The sequence below is a fragment of the Catharus ustulatus genome, chromosome 24 (genome assembly GCF_009819885.2).
Source record: "Catharus ustulatus isolate bCatUst1 chromosome 24, bCatUst1.pri.v2, whole genome shotgun sequence".
NCBI lineage: Eukaryota > Metazoa > Chordata > Aves > Passeriformes > Turdidae > Catharus > Catharus ustulatus.
In genome coordinates, this window is record NC_046244.1 from 6,949,801 (window position 1) to 6,969,454 (window position 19,654).

The 19,654-nt window shown below is 50.9% G+C and overlaps 1 protein-coding gene across 1 annotated transcript in view; it reads right to left on the reverse strand.

Moving 5' to 3' along the window:
* Positions 1-19,654, reverse strand: part of AGRN (agrin) — a 109,878-nt gene that overhangs the window by 26,119 nt on the left and 64,105 nt on the right. The window contains 13 exon segments of the mRNA XM_033079407.2: positions 785-899; positions 2,042-2,169; positions 3,487-3,627; positions 4,739-5,101; positions 5,988-6,093; positions 6,319-6,443; positions 7,355-7,498; positions 8,799-8,963; positions 9,756-9,869; positions 10,534-10,639; positions 10,744-10,889; positions 12,412-12,612; positions 16,018-16,212. Coding sequence (XP_032935298.1) covers positions 785-899; positions 2,042-2,169; positions 3,487-3,627; positions 4,739-5,101; positions 5,988-6,093; positions 6,319-6,443; positions 7,355-7,498; positions 8,799-8,963; positions 9,756-9,869; positions 10,534-10,639; positions 10,744-10,889; positions 12,412-12,612; positions 16,018-16,212 — 2,049 coding nt within the window.

The following is a 19,654-nucleotide window of genomic DNA, read 5'->3' on the forward strand; positions in this document are numbered from 1 at the left end:
CATTCCTCCTTTCTCAAGGAAAAGAACCATCCTTTCCTATGGAAAATAACCCTCATTTCCCAAGGAAAATAACCCTCATTTCCCAAGGAAAATATCCCTCCTTTCATGACAAAAATATCCCCAGAAGGGATTTGGGATTTGACCCCACCTGGGTCGAAGGGAGCCTCCACAATGGGGATAAAAGACCCAACCCCTCTGAATTTTAGGATCACACAGATTTCCCAGCCAGAAGGGATTTGGGGTTTGGGATTTGGGGATTTGGGGATTTGGGGATTTGGGGTTTGGGATTTGGGTTTGGCCCCACCTGGGTCAAAGGGAGCCTCCACAATGGGAATAAAAGACCCAACCTCACTGAATTTTAGGATCACACAGATTTCCCAGCCAGAAGGGATTTGGGGTTTGGGATTTGGGGTTTGGGAGTGGGGATTTGGGATTGGAGTCTGGCCCCACCTGGGTTGAAGGGAGCCTCCACAATGGGAATAAAAGACCCAACCCTAGTGAATTTTAGGAGCACACAGATTTCCCAGCCAGAAGGAACTTGGGATTTGGGATTCAGGAATTTGGGGATTGGGGATTTGGGGATTTGGGATTTGGGGATTTGGAGTTTGGGATTTGGGGTCTGGCCCCACCTGGGTCGAAGGGAGCCTCCACAATGGGGATAAAAGACTCAACCCCACTGAACTTTAGGATCACACAGATTTCCCAGCCAGAAGGGATTTGGGATTTGGGAATTTGGGATTTGGGATTTGGGGATTTGGGGTTTGGGGTTGGGGTCTGGCCCCACCTGGGTCGAAGTGAGCCTCCACGATGACCCTGACCGCGCTGCTCTGGCCCAGGTCCCGCACGCGGACGCTCCTGAAATCTCTCCTGACATCAGAAGCTCGGAACAGCTCGTCCAGCTGTGGGGGACAGGAAAGGGAAATTCTGCTTTGAAGGGAAAATCCTGGCTGGAAAAAAAATGGGGGAAAGCCAGCTCTGGTTCTGGTGACCATGCATTATTTACTTTTTATTGCAGAGCAGTTTAAAACATGACAGCCAATCAATACTTTCACCATTACCTATCATAACTAACATTACCAAATTCCTGCTGCTATTTTCCAATCCCTAAAAGTGATTAGTTTAAGATAAAAGCTGGTTTTGGTCCTGGTTATTTAGGATTTGGATTTCTGAGCGACTGGGGTTTTGGGTCCTGGATTTTGGTTTCTGAATAACTGGGAGTTTGGTTCCTGTGCAATTGGGATTTTGGGTCCTGGTTATTTGGAATTTTGGGACCTGGTTGTTCGGGATTTGGATTTCTGTGAAATTGGGATTTCGGGTCCTGAATCACTGAGATTTTGGTTTTTCTGTGTAATTGGGATTTTGGGTCCTGGTTATTTGGGATTTTGGTTCCGGTGCAATTGGGATTTTGGTTCCTGTGTAACTGGGATTTTGGTTCCTGTTAATTGGGATTTTGGTTCCTGTGCAATTGGGATTTTGGTTCCCGTGCAATTGGGATTTTGGTTCCTCTGTAATTGGGATTTTGGTTCCTGTATAATTGGGATTTTGATTCCTGTGTAATTGGGATTTTGGTTTTCTTTGTAATTGGGATTTTGGTTCCTGTTCAATTGGGGTTTTGGTTCCTGTGTAATTGGGATTTTGGTTCCTGTGTAATTGGGATTTTGATTCCTGTGTAATTGGGATTTTGGTTTTCTTTGTAATTGGGATTTTGGTTCCTGTTCAATTGGGGTTTTGGTTCCTCTGTAATTGGGATTTTGGTTCCTGTGCAATTGGGATTTTGGTTCCTGTGTAACTGGGATTTTGGTTCCTGTGTAATTGGGATTTTGGTTCCTGTGCAATTGGGATTTTGGTTCCTGTGTAATCAGGGCTTTGGTTCCTGTGTAATTGGGATTTTGGTTCCTGTTTATTTGGGATTTTGGTTCCTGTGCAATTGGGATTTTGGTTCCTGTGTAATTGGGATTTTGGTTCCTGTGCAATTGGGATTTTGGTTCCTGTACAATTGGGATTTTGGTTCCTGTTAATTTGGATTTTTGGTTTCACTCACGGCGCCCTCGATGCTGCGCGCCGTCTCCCCGAAGAGCTCGGATTTGGGATCAGCCATCTCCGGGGTGTAGAACAGCTCCTGGCCCTCCACCTCCTCCAGGATCAGCACTCCCTGGAACACCTTGGTGGCTGGGGGAGGGAAGGGGACAGAGACCAAACCCTTGAGAGGGGCTCGGGGCGGCGAGGGAGCGCCGGGACCCTGGGGAAGGGCATGGAGGTGTGGGGTAGTGCCAGTGCCGGGTTAGTCGGGGTGGGACGGGCACAGCCATGGAGGGTTAGTGCAGGATGGCAAAGGCCAGGCTGGAGATGGCAAACACCAGGCTGGAGGTGACAAACACCAGGCTGGAGGTGACAGCTTTTACCAGACGGCTTCCTGCGAGCTCCGGCGCGGAGAGCAGCGCCCCTGCTCCGCTAGGCGACAAGAGAGACACGTTAGAGGACAAGGGACACGGCACAGCCCGGGGCACGGCGGGGCCACCGGGGCTGGGGACAGTGGGGACAGCACGGGGACACCTGGGACACCGGGGACACCTGGTATGGGGACACTGGGTACAGAGACACCTGGTACAGGGACACCTGGGACACCTGGTACAAGGACACACGGCATGGGGACACCTGGTACAGGGACACTTGGTACAGGAACACCTGGCACAGGGACACACAGCACGGGGACACCTGGGACAGGGACACCTGGCATGGGGACACCTGGGCTGGCCAGCCCTGCCAAACCATCCTGGAACAGCACCAGGAATGCCGGGCTGGGTCCTTTTCCTTTTCTTTTTCCTTTTTCTTTTCCCCTTTTCCTTTCCCCTTTCCCTTTCCCTTTTTCCTTTCCCTTTCCCTTTACTTTTCCCCTTTCCTTTTTCCTTTTCCTTTTCCCTTTCCCTTTTCCCTTTTCCTTTCCATTTTTCTGTCTCCCTTTTCCTTTTCCCTTCCTCCTTCCCTTTCTCTCTCCCCTTCCCTTTCACCAGGCTCTGTCCTTTATGGGTTAAAAAGAAAAGTGTTGTTTTCCCAGAGGAAAAGGGGATGTCCCAAGGAGACCCCAAAGAACGAGGAAGGATTTCAATCAGTAAAATACTGGGGCATGGCCCCTTGATTCCTGACCCCAAAGTGATCCCAAACCTTCCCCCAGCCCCAAATCCTCCTTCGTGTCACCTCCTTGAGAGATTCCTGATCCCAGAGAGATCCCAACCCCAAATCCACATGGGTAATTCTGTGTCATCCCCCTTGAGAGATCCCCAGCTCCTGACCCCAAAAGGACCCCAAACCTTCCCCCAGCCCCAAATCCTCCTTTGTGTCACCTCCTTGAGAGATTCCTGACCCCAAAGAGATCCCAACCCCAAATCCACATCGGGAGTTCTGTGTCACCTCCTGGAGAGTTCCCGAGCTCCTGACCCCAAAAGGACCCCAGGAGGTCCCCGGTCCCTCCCCCAGCCCCACGCTCACCGGGGCAGTTGCTCCCCTCGGCGTCGGCCGCCGCGGTTTTGCCGTCGGAGCAGCAGCCCAGGGGCGAGTTGTAGCACGTGGCCCTCTCGATGGCAGCCGTGGATGTCACCTGGGCCTCGTCCGGCTCCTCCTCCTCCTCACCTGGGGACAGCAGGGGGACAGCGAGGGGACACCCTGAGTGACGGAGGGGGACAGGGGCGACAGGGAGGGGACACTGGGGGGACACCATGAGTGACAGGGAGGGCACACTGGGGGTGACAGGGAAGAGACACTGGGGGTGAAAGGGAGGGGACACTGGGGGTGACAGGGAAGGGACACTTGGGGGACACCGTGAGTAACAGGGATGGGGCACTCCATGAGTGTTTCCCCCTTTCCCACCCCATAATTGGATTTCCCCCATTTCCCACCCCATAACTCTATTTTTTCCCCCATTTCCCACCCCATAATTGGATTTTCCCCCATTTCCTCTTACTTTTCCTGCTTTTCCCACACCATAATGACGTTTTTCCCTGTTCCCACACCATAACTCTATTTTTCCCCCATTTCCCACCCCATTACTCTATTTTTCCCACATTCCCACCCCATAATTGGATTTTCTCCCATTTCCCACCCCATAACTGGATTTTCCCCTTTCCCACCCTATAACTCTATTTTTCCCCCATTTCCCACCCCATTACTCTATTTTTCCCACATTTCCCACCCCATAACTCTATTTTCCCCCATTTCCCACCCCATAACTCTATTTCCCCCCATTTCCCACCCCATAACTCTATTTTTCCCACATTTCCCACCCCATGACTCTATTTTTCCCCCATTTCCCACCCCATAACTGGATTTTCCCCTTTCCCACCCTATAACTCTGTTTTTACCCCATTTCCCACCCCATAATTGGATTTTCCCCCATTTCCTCCTATTTTTCCTGCTTTTCCCACCCCATTACTCTATTTTTCCCTGTTCCCACCCCATTACTCTATTTTCCCCCCATTTCCCACCCCATAATTGGATTTTCCCCTTTCCCACCCCATAACTGGATTTTCCCCTTTCCCACCCCATTACTCTATTTTTCCCACATTTCCCACCCCATAATTGGATTTTCCCCCATTTCCTCCTATTTTTCCTGCTTTTCCCACCCCATTACTCTATTTTTCCCTGTTCCCACCCCATTACTCTATTTTTCCCCCATTTCCCACCCCATAATTGGATTTTCCCCCCATTTCCCACCCCGCAGAGCCCGGCTGGGGGTGGCACTCACCGGCAGAGCCCGCCCCGCTGCTCTCCTGGTCCCCGCTGCTCCCCATGTCCTGGTCCCCGCTGCCCTCGGCGCTGCCGGACTCGCCATAGCTCGGCTGCCCCGTGGCCACCAGCACGGGCGCGGTGGCCAGCGGGCGCACGGTGGCTTTGTGCACGCCGTGGGTGACCCAGGCCGTGGTGGCCGGCCTGGCTGTGGTCACACGGGTGGTTGTGGGGTGGCCTCGCTCTGTGGGTTGTTGTCCTGGCGGTGTGGGGCTGGTGGCCGCCCCGCTGGGCTCTGGGGTGGCCCGAGGGGGCGCGGGCAGCAGGGCCAGCGTGGGCAGCGGCGTGGGGGACACCGGGGGGCTCGTGTGGGCCAGGGACTCTGTGGGGAGCAGCAGATATGGGGTGAGGAGGGGAGGGGATGGGGTGGCACCGGGAAGGGGTGACAAGGGCTGGGAAGGGCATGTGGTGTGGCACGGGGTGACACACAGGGTGACAGCCACAGACAGGGCGAACTCAGGACACAGGGGTGGCACTGCCCTGGTGACATTCAGTGGCACTGCCCAGGGGACACTGCCCAGGGAACATGCCCAGGGGACACGCAGTGTGACACTGCCTAGGGGACACTGACAGTGACACTGCCCAGGGGACACTCACCATGGCACTGCCCAGGGGACACTCAAGGACACTGCCCAGGGGACACTGACAGTGACACTGCCCAGGGGACACTGACAGTGGCACTGCCCAGGGGACACTCACCATGGCACTGCCAGGGGACACTGACAGTGACACTGCCCAGGGGACACTGCCCAGGGGACACTCAGTGTGGCACTGCCCAGGGGACACTGACAGTGGCACTGCCCAGGGGACACTGACAGTGACACTGCCCAGGGGACACTGCCCAGGGGACACTCAGTGTGGCACTGCCCAGGGGACAGTGACAGTGACACTGCCCAGGGGACACTGCCCAGGGGACACTCACCATGACACTGCCCAGGGGACACTCACCATGGCACTGCCCAGGGGACACTCAGGGACACTGCACAGGGGACACTGCCCAGGGGACACTCACGATGACACTGCCCAGGGGACACTGACAGTGACACTGCCCAGGGGACACTCACCATGGCACTGCCCAGGGGACACTCACCATGGCACTGCCCAGGGGACACTGCCCAGGGGACACTGACAGTGGCACTGCCCAGGAGACACTCACCATGGCACTGCCCAGAGGACACTGACAGTGACACTGCCCAGGGGACACTCACCATGGCACTGCCCCACGTGCTTGACCGTGATGTGCTGGCCCTGCCTGCAGGCGATGGTCTGCAGCTGGCACTGGTCCCCGTAGGTGACACCATCAGAGCCACACACCTGGGGACACAGGGGACACCAGAGCTGCACCTCTGGACCCCTCCCAGTGCCACCAAGGGGGCCCTGAACGCTGGCAGCACACAGAGTCACCCTGGGGGGGTGACATCTGTGACCCATGTGTCCCCTCTGGCCAGCAGGGGACAAACTCCTGCCGGATTCTGCGGGGCAGAGCCGTGTGCAGGTGCCACCCCCAGTGTCCCCAAGCCCCCCAGGGTGTCCCCAAACCTTGGTCATGTTGGCCTCGGAGCAGAGCAGGGACGGGCACTCGCAGTGGGCGAAGCCGTGCAGCTCCACGCACGAGGCCCCGAAGGAGCAGCTCAGCTCCAGGCAGGAGCGCGGGGCCGAGGGGTCTGCGGGGCACGGGATGGTTCAGGGGGGAGGAGACAAAGTCCAGTTGGAATGGAGAAAAATCCCAGTGAGAAAGGAGAAAAAGCCCAGTTAGGAAGGAGACAAAATCCCAAATATACAAACAAAGTCCCAGTTGGAAAGGAGACAAAATCCCAAATAATCAGGAACCAAAATCCCAGTTACGCAAAAATCTAAATCCCAATTATGCTGAAGCCAAAATCCCAAATAAATAGAAACCAAAATCCCAGTTACACAGGAACCAAAATCCCAGTTATTCAGGACCCAAAAATCTCAAATAAACAGAAACCAAAATCCCAGTGATTCAGGACTCAAAACCCCAATTACACAGAAACCAAAATCCCAAATAACCAGGACCCAAAATTCCAAATAACCAGGACCAAAAATCCCAAATAAACAGGAACCAAAATCCCAATTACACAGAAACCAAAACCCCAAACAACCAGGACCAAAAATCCCAATTACACAGAAACCAAAACCCCAAACAACCAGGACCAAAAATCCCAATTACACAGAAACCAAAATCCCAAATAACCAGGACCCAAAATCTCAATTACACAGAAACCAAAATCCCAATTACACAGAAATCCAAATCCCAAACAACCAGGACCCAAAATCCCAGTTATTCAGGACCCAAAATCTCAATTACACAGAAACCAAAATACCAAATAACCAGAAACCAAAATCCCAAATAACCAGGACCCAAAATCCCAAATAAACAGGAACCAAAATCCCAATTACACAGAAGTCCAAATCCCAAACAACCAGGAACCAAAATCCCAAATAACCAGGAACCAAAATCCCAAATAAATAGAAACCAAAATCCCAGTTATTCAGGACCCAAAATCCCAAATGCCCAGAACCCAAACCCCAAACCCCAAATCCCAACCCTGACCTTCCTGGCAGCCGCTGGCGCCCGGGGTGCTGCCGTTGGGGCACTGGGTGCACTTCATGCCCGTGACGCCCGTCCTGCAGGAGCACAGCCCCGTCATCTGCTCACAGTCATCGCGCACAGAGCCCGCGGGGTCACAGCCACACGCTGGGGACAGCAGGGGCGGGGTGGGACACGGGGGAAACACGGTTATGGGGTGGGAAATGGGGGAGAAATAGAGTCATGGGGTGGGAAATGGGGGAAAAATCCAGTTATGGGGTGGGAATGGGGGAGAAATAGAGTCATGGGGTGGGAAATGGGGGAAAAATCCAGTTATGGGGTGGGAATGGGGGAGAAATCCAGTTATGGGGTGGGAACAGGGAAAAACGTCATTATGGGGTGGGAAAAGTAGGAAGAATAGGAGGAAATGGGGGAAAATCCAATTATGGGGTAGGAAATGGGGGAAAAACAGAGTTATGGGGTGGGAAAGGGGAAAATCCAGTTATGGGGTGGGAAATGGGAGAAAATCCAATTATGGGGTGGGAAATGGGGGAAAAATAGAGTAATGGGGTGGGAAATGGGGGGGAAAATCCAATTATGGGGTGGGAAAGGGGGAAACACTCATGGAGTGCCCCATCCCTGTTACTCACGGTGTCCCCCAAGTGTCCCTTCCCTGTCACCCACAGTGTCCCCTCCCTTTCACCCCCAGTGTCCCCTCCCTGTCACTCACGGTGTCCCCCCAATGTCCCCTCCCTGTCACTCACAGTGTCCCTCCAGTGTCCCCTCCCTGTCACCCTCAGTGTCCCCTCCCTGTCACTCACAGTGTCCCTCCAGTGTCCCCTCCCTGTCACCCCCAGTGTCCCCTCCCTTTCACCCCCAGTGTCCCCTCCCTGTCACTCACAGTGTCCCCCATGTGTCCCCTCCCTGTCACCCCTATCCCCCTCCATCACTCAGGATGTCCCCTCGTTGTCCCCCCACTGTCCCTGCTGTCACTCAGGATGACCCCTGGCTGTCCCCTGGCTGTCCCCCCACGGTCCCCTGGCTGTCCCTGCTGTCACTCAGGGTGTTCCCCTCGCTGTCCCCTGGCTGTCCCCTCGCTCTCCCCTGGCTATCCTCACTGTCACCCAGGATGTCCCTTTGCTGTCCCCCCGCTGTCACTCAGGGTGTTCCCCTCACTGTCCCCTGGCTATCCCCACTGTCCCCTTGCTGTCCCCGCTGTCTCCCTGCTGTCACCCTGGATGTCCCCTTGCTGTCCCTGCTGTCACTCAGGATGACCCCTGGCTGTCCCCTGGCTGTCCCCCTGCTGTCCCCGCTGTCCCCGTGTCACTCAGGGTGTTCCCCTCACTGTCCCTGCTGTCCCCTGGCTGTCCCCACTGTCACTCTGGATGTCCCCTTGCTGTCCCTGCTGTCACTCAGGGTGTTCCCCTCACTGTCCCCTGGCTCTCCCCGCTGTCCCCGTGTCACTCACGCGTGCAGCCGCTCCGGCCGTCGGTGACGATGCCGCGGAAGTTCCAGAAGCCGGGCTCGCAGCGGTCGCACTTGAGGCCGCCCACGCCGGGTTTGCAGGAGCACTGACCCGAGCCGGGCTCACACGAGCCCCCGTACGAGCCATAGGGGTTACACTGGCACGTGCCTGAGGGAGGGGACACCCGTGTCACCTGTGTCACCCGGTGTCACCTGTGTCACCTGTGACACATCCCTGCTGCCATCAAGAGCTGCTCTCTCATTAATATCCAGTGGAAGGAAGCAATTAGAGCCTGGTTATTAATTAATTAATGAGCTTGTGGAGGGAAGGCAGCCAGGGGGATGCTGTCCTTGTCAGATGAGGGGACAGAAAGGGACACCTGGGGAGCAGCGGGGTGGTGAGCACTTCCCAGGGCAGGGATAGCGAATAAACTGGGATAAACTGGGATAAACTGGGATAAACTGGTCCAAGGGGGTTCTTGGAGTGGTGACAACCCCTGAGGGACACAGGAGGGACACAGGGGGGACACAGGTGGCACACAGGTGACTCGGTGCCCATGGATTGGGGGTCAGTTAGGGAAAAATCCCAAATATACAGGAACCAAAATCCCAAGGGACCAAATGCCAGTCATTGAGGAACCAAAATCCCAAATAAACAGGAATCAAAATCCCAAATAAACAGGAACCAAATCCCAAATAAACAGGAACCCACATCCCATATAAACAGGAATTAAAATCCCAAATAAACAGGAACCCACATCCCACATAAACAGGAACCAAATCCCAGTTATTGAGGAACCAAATCCCAAATATACAGGAACCAAATCCCAGTTAGTCGGGACCCAAAGTCCCAGATAAACAGGAATCAAAACCCCAAATAAACTTTAATATCCTATGATGAGCATCCAGGACCCCAAACCCTCCCCGGGGTGTCCCCAGGTGTCCCTGAGGTGGCACTCACTGGGACATCCGGCGGCTCCCACGCCCAGCGCCGCGGTGACGTTGTCGGGGCAGCAGCCATAGACGGTCTGGCTGCAGTGCACGAGCAGCAGGGGCGGAGGGGTGGTGGCCAGGGCTGCAGGGAGGGGACAGGGACACACAGGTCACATGGGAAGTGGACACACCCAGGGACACACCCAGGGACAATTGGGGACACATCCAGCCAGGAGAAGTGGTTTCCTTCAGGAGACACACCCAGGGACACACCCAGGGACACAGTTGGGGACACACCCAGGCAGGAGGAGTGGCTTCCTTTGGGGGACACACTGGGGACACACCCAGGGACACAGCTGGGGACACACCCAGCCAGGAGAAGTGGCTTCCTTCAGGAGACACACCCAGGGACACCTGGGGACACACCTGGGGACACACCCAGCCAGGAGGAGTGACTTCCTTTAGGGGACACACTGGGGACACACCCAGGGACAACTGGGGACACACCCAGGGACAAATGGGGACACACCCAGCCAGGAGGAGTGGCTTCCTTCAAGGGACACACCCAGGGACAACTGGGGACACACACGGGGACACGCCCAGCCAGAAGGAGTGGTTTCCTTTGGGGGACACACTGGGGACACACCCAGGGACAACTGGGGACACACCTGGGGACACACCCAGCCAGGAGGGGTGGCTTCCTTTAGGGGACACACTGGGGACACCTGGGGACACACCCAGGGACAACTGGGGACACACCTGGGGACACTGCCACCAGGAGGGGTGGCTTCCCTGAGGACACTCACCCCGACAGGCCCCCTGGCTGGTGACAAAGAGCTCCTGGCGTTTCTCGCACCGCGTCTTCTTCAGCTCGCACTCGTTGGCGTAGGTGACACCGTCAGAGCCACACACCTGCACAGCGAGGGGACAGCTCAGGGTGCCTGCTCTGGGTTGCCAGGGAGGGGACAGGAGGGGACAGGGGGGGACAGGAGGGGACAGGAGGGGACAGGGCTCACCGGGCTGCGGGGCACAGCCTGGCAGGTGAAGTCGCACACGCAGGGCTCGTCCTCGGCGTCCTCGTCCCACCAGCCCCCGAACTGGCGGCAGCGCTCCTGCTCGCACTCACTGCCATCCCCCGAGCCAGAGCCCCCCGAGCCACACTCTGGGGACAAGGAGGGACACTGCTGTGACACAGGGCACCCCACCCCTGAGCCACACTCTGGGGACAAGGAGGGACACCATGGTGACACAGGGCACCTCACCCCTGAGCCACACTCTGGGGACAAGGAGGGACACCATGGTGACACAGGGCACCTCACCCCTGAGCCACACTCTGGGGACAAGGACACAGAGCCATGGTGACACCGAGCACCTCACTCCTAAGCCACACTCTGGGGACAAGGACAGGCACCATGGTCACCCCACTCCTGAGCCACACTCTGGGGACAAGGACACAGAGCCATGGTGACACTGGGCATCCCAACCCTGAGCCACATTCTGGGGACAAGGAGGGACACCATGGTGACACTGAGCCACACTCCGGGGACAAGGATGGCACCACGGTGACACTGAGCACCCCACCTCTGAGCCACACTCTGGGGACAAGGACACAGAGCCATGGTGACACCGAGCACCCCACCCCTGAGCCACACTCTGGGGACAAGAAGGGACACCACGGTGACACAGGGCACCCCATCCCTGAGCCACACTCTGGGGACAAGGAGGGACACTGCTGTGACACTGGGCACCCCACCCCTGAGCCACACTCTGGGGACAAGGAGGGACACCATGGTGACACTGGGCACCCCATCCCTGAGCCACACTCTGGGGACAAGGAGGGACACCATGGTGACACTGGGCACCCCATCCCTGAGCCACACTCTGGGGACAAGGACACAGAGCCATGGTCACACCGGGCACCCCATCCCTGAGCCACACTCTGGGGACAAGGATGGCACCACGGTGACACCAAGCACCCCACGGAGGGACAGAGCCAGGGGCATGGGCAGGGGATGGGGACAAATGTCCTGGTTTGGGGACATGCTCAAACCCATCCATATCCCAAAATATTTCAGGGGACAAATGTCCTGTCCTAGTTTGGGGACATGCCCAGACCCATCCAAATCCCAAAAAATTTCAGGGGACAAATGTCCTGTCCTGGTTTGGGGACATGCCCAAACCCGTCCAAATCCCAAAATATTTCAGGGGATTTTTATTCTGATCTGGAGATTTTAATTCTGGGAAGTGTGGCTGGCACAGGACCTGTTGTTTGGGGTTTTTTGGGGGGGTTTTGGGGTTTTTTTGGGGTTTGGGCACAGTGAGGGAGGCGTGGCTGTTGTTTGGGGGTTTTGGGGGTTTTTGGGTTTTCTGGGGTGTGGATGTAGCGAGAGAAGTGTGGCTAGCACAGCACCTGCTGTTTGCTGTTTTGGGGTTTGAGGGCTTTTTTTTGTTTAATTTTTTGGGGTTTTTTTGGTTTTTTTTTTTTTTTGGTTTTTCAGTTTTTGGGGTTTTTTTTTTGGGTTTTGTTTCCTTTTGGTTTTTTGGTGGGGTTTTTTTTGTTAATTTGTTGGGGGTATTTTTGGTTTTGGGGTTTTTGGGGTTTTTATGTTTGGGGTTTTTTTTGGTTTTTTTGTTCTTTTTTACCATTTAACCACCACAAACTCCCCAAACCCCTCTGTACCCACCATCCTCGCAGGCTCCCGTCCTGGCCACCTCGATGCTCCTCTGCTGCTGGCACGAGGCCGCCTGCAGCTGGCAGGGGCTGCCGTAGGTGACGCCGTCGGTGCCGCAGACGGGGGCCGGGGGCTGCCGGGGACAGCGGGGACACTCGCAGCGCCCGCCCACGCAGCGGCCGCCGAAGGAACACGGCTGCTCCCCGCACGACTCTGGGACAGGGAGGGACAGGGAAAGGGAATTGGGGGGGTTGGGTGAGTAGTGAAATAAAGGCTGGGTGGATGATGTTAAAATAGCTTTTTTTGGGTGTAAATATATATACATAATATATAAAACATATATAATATGTGAAATAAAAATATATAATATAATATATATTATTATATATAATCATATTATATATAATATATAATTATATTATATGATTATATTATATATAGTATATATAATATATTTATATAGAATTATATTATATATAATAAATATAATTATAATTATATATTATATATATGTAATTATATTATATATAATATATATGAAATATATAGAATTATATTATATAATTATATTATATATACTATATATATTTATATTTATATATAATTATATTATCTATAATGAATATAATTATAATTATATATTATATATAATTATATTATATATAATACATATAAAATATATAATTATATTATATAATTATATTATATATACTATATATATTTTTATATAATTAGATTATCTGTAATAAATATAATTATAATTATATATTATATATATAATTATATTATATATAATATATAATAGCTTTTTAATAAATATATATAGAAAATATATAATATATATTTTATATATATAAAATATAGATTATATATTATATACATATATAATTATATTATATACAATATATATGATAGTTTTTATAAATATATATATTTATATGTATAAATTATATAATATACATTACATATATATTATATTGTATATAATATATATAATAGCTTTTAAAATAAATATATATATTTATATAATATATATGATATTATATATATATATCATATATTATAAATAAAATATATACTATATATAATATATATTATATATATAATTACATTACATATAATACATATAATAGCATTTTTTGTATAAATATACATATATATACAGGCATGCTCTAAGAAAGCAAACCCAAAAAGTAACTATGCTAAATAGTTCTCAAAAAAAATTAAACTATACATAAAAAACTATAAATATGCAAAAAGTAAAATGTATTTCTCACAGAGCTGGGGGCGTTAATGGCACATTATTGTCACATTATTGTCACATTATTGTCACATTATTGTCACATTATTGTCACATTATTGTCCCATTATTCAGTTTAACCCCCAAATTTGTTGTGCCCACCCCGAGCATTTTGAATTCCTGGCAGCATTTTCTGGAGGAAAAAAACCCAAAAATCCCATTTAATAATTTATTCTAGGAGTCAGCTCCACCCTCACCCTGGTCTGGAGGTTTTTATCCCAACCTGGAGTTTTCTATCTGCAGGTTTTTATCCCACCCTGGTGGTTTTTATCCTCACCTGGAGGTTTTTATTCTGGTTTGGAGGTTTTTATCCCAATCTGGAGGTGTTTATCCCAATCTGGAGGTGTTTATCCCACCCTGGAGGTTTTTATCCAGGTCTGGAGTTTTTTATCCCACCCTGCAGGTTTTTATCCCAATCTGGAGGTTTTTATCCCACCCTGGAGGTTTTTATCCTGGTCTGGAGTTTTTTTATCCAGGTCTGGAGGTTTTTATCCCACCCTGCAGGTTTTTATCCCCCCCTGCAGGTTTTTTCCCCATGACACACACCAACATTCTCCCCCAAATCCACAGAGGATTTCACTCCTGAGCACCCAGCCCCAGCTGGACAGGTTTTTATGAGGCTGAAATCATCATCACATTTTTTGTCCTAACAAGGGAGCTGAGCAGGGCTTTTAATTCATTAAGAAATTAGCTCAGAGGGCTGGGAGGGGAGAGGAACAAAGAGGAGCTGAGCCCAGGGGATGCAGGGGATCAAACACAAACCCCGAGCTCTGCTGCTGCTGCTCCTCTTAACACATCCCCATCCTAATTCCTGACCCAGCCCCGTGGACATTAATCCAATTTCTGTGCTCAGCTCAGACAAATAACACAGGGAGCACCTCCAGGGAGGGGCAAACCAAACCTGGGGCTGAAATTAAATTAATTAATTAAATAAAAATACCAAATTATTCCAAATATAAAAGGGAAAATCACTCAGGCAAAGGTATGTGAGTGCCCAAACCCATGGGATTAAAAACTGCCTCAAAATACTAAATTATTCTAAAGGTAAAAGGGAAAATCACTCAGGCAATGTGTGAGTACCCAAACCACCACGAGAGCCTCAAAATACCAAATTATTCCAAACAAAAAAGTAAAAACTATCAGGTAATGGGTGTTTGAGTACCCAAACCACCAGGAGAACCTAAAAATACCCAATTATTCCAAATAAAAAAGGAGAAATCACTCAGGCAATGTGTGAACACCCAAACCTCCAGGAGAGGATTAAAATATGAAATTATTCCAAATAAAAAAGGAGAAAATCACTCAGGTAAGGGTTTGTGAGTACCCAAACACCAGGAGAGCCTCAAAATACCAAATTATTCCAAATAAAAAAAGAGAAATCACTCAGGCAATGTGTGAGTACCCCAACCATCAGGAGAACCTAAAAATACCGAATTATTCCAAATAAAAAAGGAGAAATCACTCAGGTAATGTGTGAATACCCAAACCACCAGGAGAACCTAAAAATACCATATTATTCCAAATAAAAAAGAGGAAAATCTGTCAGGCAAGAGTGAGTGAGTGCCCAAATCAATGGGATTAAAAAACTGCCTAAAAATACCAAATTATTCCAAATAAAAAAGCAGAAATCACTCAGACCAGTGCCCCAAACCCATGGGATTAAAAAATTAAAAAGCTGCCGAGAGAGCCTCCAAATACCAAATTATTCCAAATAAAAAAGGGGAAAAATCACTCAGGCAAGGGTTTGTGAACACCCAAACCACCAGGAGAGCCTCCAAATACCAAATTATTCCAAATAAAAAAGTAAAAACTATCAGGCAATGGGTGTTTGAGTGACCAAACCACCAGGAGAACCTAAAAATACCAAATTATTCCAAATATAAAAGAGGAAAATCACTCAAGCAAGGGTGAGTGAGTGCCCAAATCAATGGGATTAAAAAACTGCCTAAAAATACCAAATTATCCCAAATAAAAAAGGAGAAATCACTCAGACCAGTGCCCCAAACCCATGGGATTAAAAAATTAAAAAGCTGCTGAGAGTGCCTCCAAATACCAAATTATTCCAAATATAAAAGGGGAAAATCACTCAGGCAATGTGTGAACACCCAAACCTCCAGGAGAGGATTAAAATATGAAATTATCCCAAATAAAAAAGGAGAAAATCACTCAGGTAAGGGTTTGTGAGTACCCAAACACCAGGAGAGCCTCCAAATACCAAATTATTCCAAATAAAAAAGCAGAAAATCACTCAGACCAGTGATTAACCCACGGCATTAAATCAGGTGACACAGGGGACAACGGGGGGGTGTGACACTCACTGCAGTGGCCCTGGGAGGCCACCTGGATGTCCCTCTGCTGGGTGCAGGCGCGCACGTGCAGCTCGCACTCGCTGCCGTAGCTGTTGCCGTCCGTGCCGCACACGGGCTGCGCCGAGGGCACGCACTCGGTGGGGCACACGCAGCGCCCGCTCTCCGCCTCGCAGATGGCACCAAACTGGCACTTCCCGCAGCGGTCTGGGCACGGAAAGGGCAAAAATCAGAGTTAGAACGGTGTGGAAGGTGTTGATGGATCGCTGGAGGATGGCGGAGGTGTCCATGTTGGGGTTTAAACTCGATTTTGGTGGAGCTGTCTGGGTTGGGGTTTAAGCTCGACTCCTTCCAAATCCCATTTTAACCTCATAAATGGCACCAAACTGGCACTTCCCGCAGCGGTCTGGGCACGGAAAGGGAAAAAATCAGAGTTAGAACGGTGTGGAAGGTGTTGATGGATTGCTGGAGGATGGTGGGGTTGTCTGGGTTGGGGTTTAAGCTCAGCTTTAAGGGACACTTTCCAAGCTGGGCACTTCCAGGCAGCCACAGATTGGGCAACCTCTGCCAGCCAAAATTTCCCTTCCAGCTGCCCAAAATCCCATTTTAACCTCATAAATGGCACCAAACTGGCACTGTCCACAGTGGTCTGGGCAGGGAAAAGGCAAAAATCAGAGTTAGAACGGTGTGGAAGGTGTTGATGGATCATTGGAGGATGGTGGAGTTGTCTGGGTTGGGGTTTAAGCTCGACTTTAAGGGACAGTTTCCAAACTGGGCACTTCCAGGCAGCCACAGGTTGTCTGGGCAGCCTCTGCCAGCCAAAATTCCTCTTCCAGCTGCCCAAAATCCCATCTAAACTTCACAGATGGCACCAAACTGGCACTTCCCACAGCGGTCTGGGCAGGGAAAGGGAAAAAATCAGAGTTAGAATGGTGTGGAAGGTGTTGATGGATCATTGGAGGATGGTGGAGTTGTCTGGGTTGGGGTTTAAGGGTCTTTAAGCCAGACCCTTCCAGGGGTGAGGTAACTCTGCATCCTCCCAGCCAAAATTCTCCTTCCACCTTCCCAAAATCCCCTCCCAGCCTGCCCAAAATCCCATCTAAACTTCACAGATGGTACCAAACTGGCACTTCCCGCAGCGGTCTGGGCAGAGAAAAGGCAAAAATCAGAGTTAGAACAGTGTGGAAGGTGTTGATGGATCGCTGGAGGATGGTGAGGTTGTCTGGGTTGGGGTTTAAGCTCGACTTTAAGGGACATTTTCCAAGCGGGCACTTCCAGGGGTGAGGCAGCCAAAGATTGTCTGGGCAACCTCTGCACCCTCCCAGTAAAAATCCTCCTTCCACTTTTCCAAAACTCCCCTTCCACCTGCCCAAAATCCCATCTAAACTTCACAGATGGCACCAAACTGGCACTTCCCGCAGCGGACTGGGCAGGGAAAGGGCAAAAATCAGGGTTAGAACGGTGTGGAAGATGTTGATGGATCGCTGGAGGATGGTGGAATTGTCTGGGTTGAGGTTTAAGCTCGACTTTAAGGGACTCCTTCCAAGCCGGGCACTTCCAGGGGTGAGGCAGCCAAAGATTGTCTGGGCAACCTCTGCACCCTCCCAGCCTGCCCAAAATCCCATCTAAACCTCCTAATGCAGCACTGAACCCCAATAATGCAGAAATCAAAGCTGGCTGTGCCCTTGTTCCCCAGCAGGGAGAGGGTGGGAGGAAGAAAGACAAGAACTCCTCAAAGCCACCAGGGCCACACAGTGCCCCATCTCTGCCTCACAGATGGCACCAAACTGGCACTTCCCGCAGCGGTCTGGGCAGGGAAAGGGAAAAAAATCAGTTAGAACGGTGTGGAAGGTGTTGATGGATCGCTGGAGGATGGCGGAGGTGTCCATGTTGGGGTTTAAACTCGACTTTGGTGGAGCTGTCTGGGTTGGGGTTTAAGCTCGACTTTAAGGGATTCCTTCCAAATCCCATTTTAACCTCATAAATGGCACCAAACTGGCACTGTCCACAGTGGTCTGGGCAGGGAAAGGGAAAAAAATCAGAGTTAGAACGATGTGGAAGGTGTTGATGGATTGCTGGAGGATGGTGGAGTTGTCTGGGTTGGGGTTTAAGGGTCTTTAAGCCAGACCCTTCCATGGATGAGGCAGCCACAGATTGTCTGGGCAACCTCTGCTCCCTCCCAGTAAAAATTCCCCTTCCAGCTGCCCAAAATCCCATTTTAACCTCATAAATGGCACCAAACTGGCACTTCCTGCAGCGGTCTGGGCAGGAAAAGGCAAAAATCAGAGTTAGAACGGTGTGGAAGGTGTTGATGGATCGTTGGAGAATGGTGGAGTTGTCTGGGTTGGGGTTTAAGGGTCTTTAAGCCAGACCCTTCCAGGGATGAGGCAGCCACAGATTGTCTGTGCAATCTCTGCTCCCTCCCAGTAAAAATTCCCCTTCCAGCTGCCCAAAATCCCATTTTAATCTCATAAATGGCACCAAACTGGCACTGTCCACAGTGGTCTGGGCAGGGAAAGGGAAAAAATCAGAGTTAGAACGGTGTGGAAGGTGTTGATGGACCACTGGCGGATGGTGAGGTTGTCTGGGTTGGGGTTTAAGCTCGACTTTAAGGGACATTTTCCAAGCTGGGCACTTCCAGGGATGAGGCAGGCACAGACTGGGCAAACAACTCTGCACACTCCCAGTAAAAATTCCCCTCCCAGCCTGCTCAGAATCCCCTCCCAGCCTGCCCAAAATCCACCTTCTGACTGCCCAAAATCCCATCTAAACCTCACAGATGGTACCAAACTGGCACTTCCTGCAGCGGTCTGGGCAGGGCAGGGGAAAAATCAGAATTAGAAAGGTGTGGAAGGTGTTGATGGATCGTTGGAGGATGGTGGAGTTGTCTGGGTTGGGGTTTAAGCTTGACTTTAAGGGACACTTTCCAAATCAGGCACTTCCAGGGATGAGGCAGCCACAGATTGTCTGGGCAACCTCTGCACCCTCCCAGTCAAAATCCCCTTCCAGCCTGCCCATAAATCCCACCCAGACCTCCTAATGCAGCTCTGAACCCCAAAAATGCAGAAATCCAAGCTGCTGCACCGAGGAAGAAAGGCAAGAACTCCTCCTCAAAGCCACCAGGGCCAGCAGAGAGGGGCTGGAATGTCATTGTCCCTGTGGCTGCTCGTGCTGAAGAGATGGGAGAGAGCACAACTGGCAGCAAGAAATCAGCCCCTAATAAATCCTAATAAATCCTAATAAATCCTAATAAATCCTAATAAATCCAGGGCGGGGAGAGCTCTGTTGTTTCTCTGTTGTTTTGCTGGTGGGAAAAGGGATTTCACCCTCAGCTGTTGTTTTTTTGTTGTTTTGCTGGTGGGAAAACGGATTTCACCCCCAGCTCTGTTGTTTTGTTGTTGTTTTTTGTTGTTTTTTGTTGTTTTTTTGTTGTTTTGCTGGTGGGAAGGGGGATTTCACCCTCAGCTCTGTTGTTTTGCTGGATGCAGGTGTAACATCACACCTGACACCTTCCCAGCCAGGCTGGGGGGCACAGAAATTCTTCATTTTTATTAAAAAAAATGGCTCTCCAAGCAGCTCTCCCCTCTTCAGGAGACAGCAGCCAGCACATCCCCTGACTCCTGGCTATTCTCTGATTCCTCCTCTCCTC